Raw genomic sequence first — 10670 nt, 5'->3', positions numbered from 1 at the left:
GCAGGAAGCTCATTACAGACTGACAATCCAAGTGACAGAAACACTTTTCTACAAGTGCTATAGTAGTAATTTCCTGTGTGAAAGGCTTGCCGCTGTTCCTGCATTCCTCAGGGGACGCTTCTTCTCAGAGGATGTTACTCTTCCCCAGGAAGAGGAAGGAACCAGTTGTTATTGGATGTGTGGGCTGATAGCTGTCGGGCATTTTCTGCATGCCGCAGAATCAGCTGTGAGAACTGTGAATACAGCTTAGATTCCCAGTCCAAGTGGAGGAAAACACTGCTCGGGCAGACAAGGTCAGAGCATACATCTACAGTACCTCAGGAAGCTGGAAGAGAAATACTACCTGAAACTTCCCTCCTTCCAGCTCCCAGAAATGTGCAGATTTGCTAAACGAACAACGTACAGACATGGAGCAACTTGAAAAGCATTCCTGAAGCACTGCACTGTTGTCATGAGTAAGACCCTATAAAAAGTTACATTTTGCCAGTTCTAAAAATTCTAAAAGGCATTTCCAGCAAGTCAGTTATCTTACAAAACGTGTGTGTGTGTGTGGATACAATTTTTTCCTGCTAGGTCCCTCTCCTGAGCTTCCTGGTAACTCAAGCTCCCTCTGTATGTGCTGTGACACTTTTCAGGGTGGGTCACCAGGAGCTAGTCCATGCCTATTCCAGGATCAGTGAATTCATTATCACATACCGCTGGCTTTTCCTTAGTGACAGCACTAATATGTTTCCTTATTCTAACTGCTTCTTTCCAAACTTGATTAAAAAAAACAATCCACCAACTGTTTGATTCTAAAATTATTAGGGAGACAGAACAGTAATGGACAAATAAACAGTAAAATCTCATAAGGTACATTTCCTCTGGAAAGCAGGCTAAAAATAGTATAGGCAATATTATATTCTTGCACTCTCTAGTGCCCAAATTCAGAATTCAGTCTCCAGTGAAAACTTGACCTTCTCTCAAGCTCCAGTTCACTCACAGAATATAATGAAGCCTATTAAGGAACATCAGGACATGTATTATTACTTAATTATGTGGAGGCACAACATATTTTCTGTTCTTGCCTTGTAAACCAGCAGTTACATGCTGTGTTAGAACAGCATCACTGTAAAACACAAGGATCATTTGGATCATATTCCTCTTTTATTAAATCTGTTGAGTTCACCTTCAAGTATTTTATCTTTATGCTTTATTTGATGCTAGTGATATCAAAGCATATTGCTTTTAAGATTAAGTACACAAATCTTTTAAAACATGCCTGTGCCTCTATAGCAGTGAAAAATGCAAGTTTAAAAATCCACTGTTTAGTATGCCAAGCACTTCATCTTTTTGGCACTTGTGACAGAAGATGAGTCATTTTGTTCATATACACCATACCTTCTTTGGAAGGGCCCTAGCTCAGCAACAGAAAAAAACCTGTCCCTACTGCCTCGTGGTTGTTCCAAATGGATTAGGTGCAGCTTTTGGGAGGAATGGGAGACTCTCCTTGCCTGAGAGCAGCTGAACATGTTTAGCTGCAGAGTTGCAGGGAGAAGGCAGCCCTACTCTCTTCCACCAGCCCCACACACTGGACCTGCATAGCATGCAGAGTCGAAAGGTCTGTCCAGAGTGTGTTGTAAGTGAAGTTGACACTAAAAATTGCTTGTCTAAAAGCAAGACTGGACAGAGAGGAGGATTCATTTGCAAACACATGAAAGCACAGTTCTGATTTTTATTCTGCTGCACTGAACACTTGTAAGTTCCTCTATTTACAGTATTTATTATATGTTTGCAAAAACATGCAAGAGCTTTTTGAGAGTTTGTTCGTACACTCATCTATAGAAAAGGTGCAGATGGCTTTACCTCAAAACTTTGGAGAAACAGGATTTCTGTGCAATTTCCTAATTTCATTCTGTGGTTGTGATTTGCAGTTCAGGGAGTTGACAGCTTGTTCAAATAAGCATTTACTGGTAATCAGAAGAATGGCAATATATGAAAAAAAATCCTTAGTTTTAGTGAGTGGCCTTTCTTATTTCTCGGTCTGGGAGCAAGGAAGGTAAGGTGATGGAACAGGCTGTGAACTGTCAATTTTCATCAAAGCCTCTTTAATGGTGAAATCACTCCTCAATGCACAACTGAGTTTTGGACAAGGAACACAAAGATGACATTTCTCTTTTGCTTAAAGGGCAATGATTCCAGTCTTCCTTTCAAAGGGAATAGTGCCAGAAGTTTTCTTTCGTAGAGAAGAATGTATAAATATCATGTAATGATCAGAGTTTAAGTGAAAGGCTAAATGTCTGAGGTCCCAAGAAAACTTGATATTCATGAACTCTAGAAAAATTTTGCGCTCTCAGATGAACTATAACAAGCAGTAAAAGCAACCACTCTGCACAGTGAAGTGCTGTCTGAGTTTTGTTCTACCAGCTGTTACCTTCTGAATTGGCCTTAGGCCCCAGAGGACATGATCTATGTACAAAATGGCTATTATTCCTTCTTTCTTCCTTTTCCCTTCCCCTTAACCTCACTGAAGACAGTTGGTGTTTATTTCCATGTACGGCTGAAGCCAGGAAAGGAAGTAAATCAGAATAAACTTGAAGTTGCATGGTAAGGAAAATATGCTGTGTTTTTAGCTTTTAAGATATAATTTCTTTTGTCATCCTCTCCTATAGGATTCTGGAGTTGTGTTAAGCCAAGCAAGGAAGAGACGTTACTCCAAGATCTTTTCAAAATGAGTTTCCATGAGGAAGAATAGTTGATTAAGCCTTCATGTACACAGAGACAGGAGAATAGATGCGCAAATTATGCATTCATAATTGCTGTCTTTCCAAATAAGTGGGGTGGTTTTAGGTTGTAAGGTTTTGTTAGGGGTTTTTTGTATTTAAAATAAAGGCCAAAAAAATTGTGCCAAAAATACTTAAACCCTGAAATATATATACTGCAGAAGCAATGTGTACAGGATAAATTGAGAGTACTTCTACTTTTTGCATCAAGACACCTACTACAAATGCAGTACAGATCAGCCTTCTATTTTAAAACTTAGCATGTTCTTTTTCCTCCAAATAGAAACAATCCTTATCCTTCCTTGTCCAATAATTAATCCAGTCTTAACTTTGTAGAAGTTGTACTGCAAATGAAGAATAAGCATGTTTTGTTTTCAGTGTTAACTAGCACTGGAAGAGAGAGAACAACAATCATCTCCCAGCCAGTGCAGACATTCTGACTTCCAGATTATAGTACATTGCTGTGCTTCCTCCAAATCCTGTTTACATGAGCAAGGTCAAGGGGATGGAACATTAGAGAGCCTCTATAGTGATTTCCTGCTGCTGTCAGTAAAAACTAGAGACACCATCAACTTTCCCTTGTTCCCAACAGCTTATCAGGGACTGGAGGTTACCAATGTATTGCCTTACAGAATTGGAAAAAACCAACCTCCTTCAAAACTAAAACTAAAGTCAGAGGATGAAAAAGCAGGAAATAGTCCCAAAGGGAAACAGGCTTCAAATTTTCCCTTTCCAATAGTTCAAAAAGCAAAGGCAATATTAAGCTGCTTGACACATGGAAAAGAAGTGGGGCGAGAGAGGCAGTAATACTTTCAGGGTCTTCAATGAAATAAAAAGAAGAAACATCATCCCCAGGTCCCAAACCCTGACCCCAATTCAGTGAACATTTTCAGAATGTAAAAGCCTAGAACACATCTAATTTTTAGCAACTGCTACATATGAAGACTCTTACCATTTTGGAAAAGTCAGAACACGACACAAATACCAGTTACTTAAGCATGCGTAGCTCATTTTTACACTGGTTTCAGTAATACACAGGAGAACTGAATAAATGAATCACCAAATTCAAAGCTACTTCCTAATAATAATAATACACAGAGAGGAGTTGTTGATTTTGTTTTGCAATTATAGTCCAAAAGAAAATAGCTCCATACTAAACATTACACTGAAATTTTTCCACTGACAGAGTGACCACATTCCCTTCAGTAAGTTTACAAAGAAAGTTGCACCAGTGTGCAACTTAGATGGAAACAGGTTTTTCACCATGTTCAAAAAGAACTGGCCTTAGAACTAAGCTAGAACACAAGCTGAAAAGATAAGGTGTTTACAATTCAGGGAGTTTAATAATTTAAGTGTTTTCACAAGCACATTCATATCTGCATATCTTAGCTTAATCTTTGAAGCAAGAAAATACAACTAAATTTAAAAAACCCACGTAAGCAGGCATTTTAAGTGTGGAAGCAGTGATGGATTGTCGGCTTTGATGAAGCAAGAAATTAAAATTCCTTGAAAAGAGGAGGAGGAGTGGGAGGAAGATATAATAGCAGTATTTCCTCATACAGCTAAAGCTCAAAATATAAATGGATTGCTAAGAAAATATCTAAACACATATTTTAAATTCATAATAAAGAATCAAGAGTGTTAAATTTTTAAATATTTGTTTTTCAGGTCTTCTCCAGGCAGACTGTTGTCAAGAATAGATGACAGTGATACTTCACTGCACCTTAATTACCTGGAGTTGTGTGTCCTGCTTTGGGCTTCTTGACACAAGACAGACATTGACAGCCTGGAGCAAGTCCAGCGGAGGGTGAACAAGATGATGAAGGGGCTGGAACACTCAATATCAAGAAAACACAGAGAACCAATTTTGTTCAGACTTAAAGAAGAAAGGATACACCGAGATCTTCCTGCCTTCTCAAATATCTCATAGGTGAATAGAAAGAAGACAGACACTTAGAGGACCACTGTGATGGAATTAGAGGCAACAGACATGTTGGGACATAGAAAATATTTTAATCAAACACTAGAGCAGGCTGCCCAGGAAGGTGGTGGAATCTTCATCCTTACATATTATTAACAAAGGAACTGGACAAGTCTTTTAAGAACCTGATCCTAGTTGGCCTTGCTTTACAGGGAAGGTTAGATGAAATGCCACCAGACATCCCTCTCAGCCTACACTACTTTATCATTTTCATTAACAAATCTTCTCAAAAGGGAAGACAAGGAAGACCTTTTTGGTCTGTCACAAGTCATCTTAGGGGCAGGAATAGTGTATTTTCCATAAACCAGTACAACAGGACACAGTGCCAGCCGAAGAAAAGATTCTCAATAAGAGCACTTTCCCCTATTTCCTGGACTAGCTTGAGACCTATGGAAGCCTCCCTACTTACTGTTAGGAATTTCAATATATATTCAACAAAACATTACAAGGTTTTGCACAGACTTCCCATCTTCCTGAAGATATTTCAGGGAGGTTTAGGGAATTCATCACAGATCCTACAAAAGTTTCAATGTTGTTACTTGTCCCAGAGAAGCTGGGAATCTAATTACTGGAGACAGTAATCTGGGAAAGGCTATCTCTTTCTTCAGTAGAAAACTTAAGTATGTTGATTAGATACTTACAGTGGTCTAGGGACTTGCCAATGTGGTTTGTAAATAACCCTTAGGACCCTGCAGTGTTACATGTGTGATAAAGACATTGAATGAGAACCCTTAAAGATATCAGAAGGGCAGAAGAACTGCTTAAGCTAGAGCAAAACAATTCAAAAATATTAAGCCGGTATACATAGGACATTTGTAACTTAATCTGGCAACCTGATCAAAGACTTTTAGTCATTTGAACAGCATTTTTTCAGTAGAAGTAGGACCAAAAAGCCATAAACAGCTTTAAAATGGGTCTTGACATGTTTGCAGGGAAAAAAACAGTGCACACTGATACTGTCTTTGATAACCAGTAGAAAAAGAGAAATCCACTGGGGTTGGAATTAGGGAAAGGTACAGGAGGATGATGAATTAGACTAGAGGCTGGCAACCTCGAGATAGAGAAGGATATTTAAAAAAAAAAAAAGAAACACACAAATAATGCACAAAAGCAGTACCATTCTATTGAGGACAGACTATCAGGGGGAAATCTGGCAGCAAGGTGTGATGGGAGGCAGCCTAGCATCTGCCCTTTCCCCTTGATTCTTACGAGAACACACGAAGCCTCTATAGACAGGGTCTCTACACGTTAGGAAAACTGAGGCAGTTTAGATAAAGATGTCTAAGTCACTGAGATCCAGAACCCTTTAGAAACAAGATACAAAGAGACTAGGTGCTGGCCTGATTAAGAAACAGGTGATAATTCCACAAACAGAAACTGGTAATGCAGCAGACACTGGACAGGAAGATGACACTAAAAGATGAGTTGACATTAGAAAGCAGAGAGGACCAGATAGGTTGGCAAAGTTAGAGAAATGTTACTTACTATGGGAGAGGAAGGACACTAGTGGCAAAGAAAACATGCAAATGATTCCTGAATTTGTATCAACAGTGGTGTATTGAACAGGGAAGTTGTCCTTAAGGCTACAGTCCAAGTAACAAGGATACAGAAATGTTGCTAGACAGAAATAAGATGCAGATAGTGAATGCTGAAATGCAGAAAGACAAGAACCAATGATGAACAGTAGATTCTGATAATGGGGGAGGAAAGTAGCGATTACAGACACAGTCAAAAGACATAAATTTTGAAGCAAGATTTTTATAATGAAGATTGCAAAGCCAGCCCACCAGCAGTCAAAAGGATTCTGGATCTATTGGGTCAACGTGTTCCTACAACGGGATGAAGTTTTATCATCTCGAAAGAATTAATGGAGACTTAGTGATTGGCAGATTTACAGGTATGTAATAAAGACTTACAGTGTAACCATAAATTTGAATTCTGTGATGAGTAGTAAGTAATGAACACAGACTATTTAAAAGTGATAGGTAGCCAGTAAATTATATCCACCACAATCCATTGTCTGTCAAGCCTACTAAACAGACGTCTTTAAGTCTACAAATTACTTTTGACATAGGTTATCTTAATGAATCATATATCCATTCTGAAAACACAACTATTGCTAAACCTTAAAATATATGAAATTATCACCTCTCAAATACAAGTTATTATATACAAGTTATACAAGATTATTTGTTTTGAAGTAAAGGTTTCTCTTGAACAATCACCTCTGCATCATGATCTTCAATAAATGATCTTAAAGAATTTTATATAGTACCATCACAACCTATCTTTTTGTAAAGCATTCATGACAAAATAGAACAGCAGAAACCACACCTGCTGCCTATGCATATGTATTAACCCTTCAACCACACAAACTCTTTTTATGGTAACTAAAATTGCTCAAGATACAATTCATGCCTTTGCAGGAACAGATTCAAAGCTAAAAGAAAAAAAAAAATGCATTTCAGCCTAATTCTAGAACAGTATGTCTTTTAGATTTCGTACCAGGAGAGCATATTTCTCCTCCTACGAAACTACCGCTAAAACATTGCCTTTCTTTCCTCCCACATGCCATCCCAATATCATATGTAAAGCTAACACTAGAAGGCTCTACTCCTATCATTCTGCCTTAAAACATGTGACTTTTTTTCCTCCTAGAGAACTACTAAATACCTTAAAAGGAGAAAAATTAAAATGCCATTTTTGGAATTGTATCAACATGACAACTATTTGTTAGGTTTCTGATTATTTGCAGATAAAGGCAGAATTACAAAAAGCGTTTAAGAATAAGCCACAAATTTTAACTGGGATATTTAGATGTAATTAGCATGGGCTTATAAATAGAATTTCTGCTTAGTACAGAGGTAAAATTACTACTATAACATGAAAGCTTTGCTATTACACCATCTTCTGGTTAGGCTTGGTAACTGTGAAAGAAAGCTTGAGAATTCAGAATATTGAGCTCTAAGCACTTGACAATTGTTAGAAAACATATTTCATTCATACAGAAATAAAGAACACATTTCTGATAACATGTTACCTATATCCTATATTTTTTTCTTTTTCTTTTTGTTCTTTTTCAAGCAACTTACCGGAAGACTGAAAGATGAAGAGGAACTAATCTCTATGACAGGTGGGTCACGTGTTTGTGTATTAGTCACACCAAAGGTAGGGTTGACCTGTTGTAAATTAATTATAATATTGTTATTTCAGCACCAGCAGAGAAAGGAAAATAAGACTGAAATAAAAAGTGAGCACACACACAGCAGTCCAGACTAATCAGTTCCCAACTCACATTCAAGTTCCTCAAGTCATCTACCACAAACTGTAGACATATTTGCTTCTTATGTACCAACTCTGATTGTCAAAATAACTTGAAAAACACTGGTATGGAAAACAGGTAGGAGGTAACACTGAAATCTGTGATAAGTTAACTGGCCAAATACAAATGACTCTGTTCCTGAAACCAGAGGAAAAACTTTATAATGGGAAATGTCAGAGGCTGATTGATCAGATATGTCATCACATCTTCAATATTGCTCTCAATATCACAGTTGGACTATTTGCCTATTGATTGGTTGTAGCAGTTAATCTGTAACTTTAGCAATATTTTGCTGATATCCTTTCCTGAAACTGACGCATTAACAAAATGTCAGAAAATATGAGGTTTGAGAAAGTTGCTGCTTTTATTTATCATATGGTTTCACCTAAGGGATCAGAATAACCTCCTTGTAAAAATCAGTGTGCATATTTTCTCCACCATTATAATATCTCAGTCTATCACAGCCTAAGGTGGATGCCTTTCAAATCACCAAGAAGTCTGATGTAGTCGAGAGACATTAACTTTCTTCCTTTCAGCTTTTTATCAGTAATCCAATGGCAGCCTTATCAGAGACAGCTTTAATTCCAACCATCTTACTGAAAGTGAAAAAAATTTCAACCACCTTATTGAAAGTGAAAAAAAATTAAACAAATCTCTCAAAAACTCACACTTGCCTAGTGACAGAGTGACAGTCACTGAAAGTTTATTAGATACAAGGGTCATTTTATTTTACCTTTGCAGCAGGAAGATCCTACCATTTTACCTGAAGACGGTCAAAAACTCTGCTTAGCCAGAGCTGCTCACTCAGTAACAGCTTCAGTGCTACTTCCACAAGGAAAAATCCCTGATGCTAGGGTCTGTACATTGGCATATAGACCTTTAGGTCAGAGATATGTTTGTTAAATAGCTAGAATGAGACCTTAAATCTGGAATTAGTAACAAGGGAAGGAGGGGAACAGTACTTGTCTTGTACTGCCTGAAGTGTTTTTGTTCAATTCATTTGGATTTTCATAACATACATGCAGAAATTTAGGTCAAAATTAATAGAAGCCATATTGTCCTCAGTAAATGCAAGTGGAGAAAGAAGATGAGCAAAGTTTACTGGCAAGCTAGAAGGTAAAGAAACACTTAAATACAGATATTACTTGATTATTACCTAATTATTCAAGGTGAAAGTATTCGTCATATTTTGCAGCACTTACAAATCAGAGATGACAAGCCTTCCTTAAGGGGAGATCTCAATTCTGGTTTTAAGCTAGTTCACTTTTCTGACTAGCAGTGCTTAGCTCTTTCTTTGATTCAGTTTCAATAAGCCATTCTTCAACCATGACCTCTTTTTGTCCGTCTTCAGATTATAGTTGCATCAATCAGGAATGAGCAGAGACCCAGGGATAGTCTAGAAAATCCATCGTGCTACAGGGCCATCAGAGCTGAACACTTAAAATTCTCCCTCATTTGTAGGTATTAGGATCAAGTTTTGCTTTCTTCCAATTTTGTTAAATAAACTAGAAGGAAAGAAAGGAAGAAAAGAGAGCCAAAGCCAGGGAACAGAGTCTACATAATAACCTTCTATTTAGCTGAAAGTTCTACCATTTTAACTTGACTTCTCATTTAGATCCTTCTCTACAGAAACATGATTAATGAAAGTCTCCTCTGAACACAGCATTGCTCACCACTTTATCAGAGTTAAGGAGAGGAACTGCAAATTTCATTTTTTCCCCCTCTATACATACTCTCAAGATTAAACATAGAACAGTCCTCTAGAGCTTATATTTGTTCAGTGCCCAGCATAAGCAGAGTCCTTTGCTTCTGACATTCAGTCAGTTCTGCAGTAAATATAATTAAAGCATTATCCAAGTGTCAATCAGATTATGAGAAACTAAGACTAAAGTAATTTTCTGACATACATCACTGGGGCACTGAAAAGCAGAGAGGACCATGCACCTGCAGGATTCTGCAGAAGAGGGACAACAGGTGCCAATCACCTATCGATACTCTAATGCAGAGTAACTACTGTAGTATTGTTACTAATAGGTCTTGCAACTTCTTTTTTTTTAAGATAATATCTGTTATATCGAGAGATATTGCAGAATGATTTAAATGCTTTGCTTCATACAGGTTGCTAAATAAATGCATGGTATTATTATATTAAGAAAACATGCTCTTTATTTTTAAGAGTCATATCCTGGAGTTGGAATGAAACTCTCCTCTGCATATAGTTCTGCTTAAAGCTTTATCAGAGATGAGAGAATAAGAAGCACTGCAAACACTGACTAAGGGGTACAGGAACTGTCATAAGCTATATTAAAAACAATAAATATAAAGTTATTAAGCAGCTAGTCAGAAATTGCATCTAAAAAGTGTCTAAAGAAATGAACACAAAGTATCCCTTTTTATAAATATCAGTGCTTAACATTGCACTAAAAATGAATGAGATAACAGTATGAAGTTAATATGAAAGTTTCAAATGACTTGCTATTTCCTGACAAGGTGATTTAGTTAGCTGTAAAATAAACTTACCAAACATATTTGAAAAGACTTAACTTTAAGAAAGAAGACAGAAAAACCAGAAGACATAAAAAGCAAGGTATGGAGAACTGTCATG

At 37.3% G+C, this 10670-nt stretch overlaps 1 protein-coding gene across 1 annotated transcript in view; it reads right to left on the bottom strand.

The window, feature by feature from the left end:
- Positions 1 to 10670, bottom strand: part of POC1B (POC1 centriolar protein B) — a gene marked incomplete at its 5' end in the record, with an annotated part of 42123 nt that overhangs the window by 18140 nt on the left and 13313 nt on the right. Inside the window, 1 exon segment of the mRNA XM_009076020.1 lies at positions 7836 to 7922. Coding sequence (XP_009074268.1) covers positions 7836 to 7922 — 87 coding nt within the window.

Source organism: Acanthisitta chloris, unplaced genomic scaffold, assembly GCF_000695815.1.
Source record: "Acanthisitta chloris isolate BGI_N310 unplaced genomic scaffold, ASM69581v1 scaffold43565, whole genome shotgun sequence".
NCBI classification, from domain to species: Eukaryota; Metazoa; Chordata; class Aves; order Passeriformes; family Acanthisittidae; genus Acanthisitta; species Acanthisitta chloris.
This window is presented reverse-complemented; position numbering and strand designations above follow the sequence as displayed.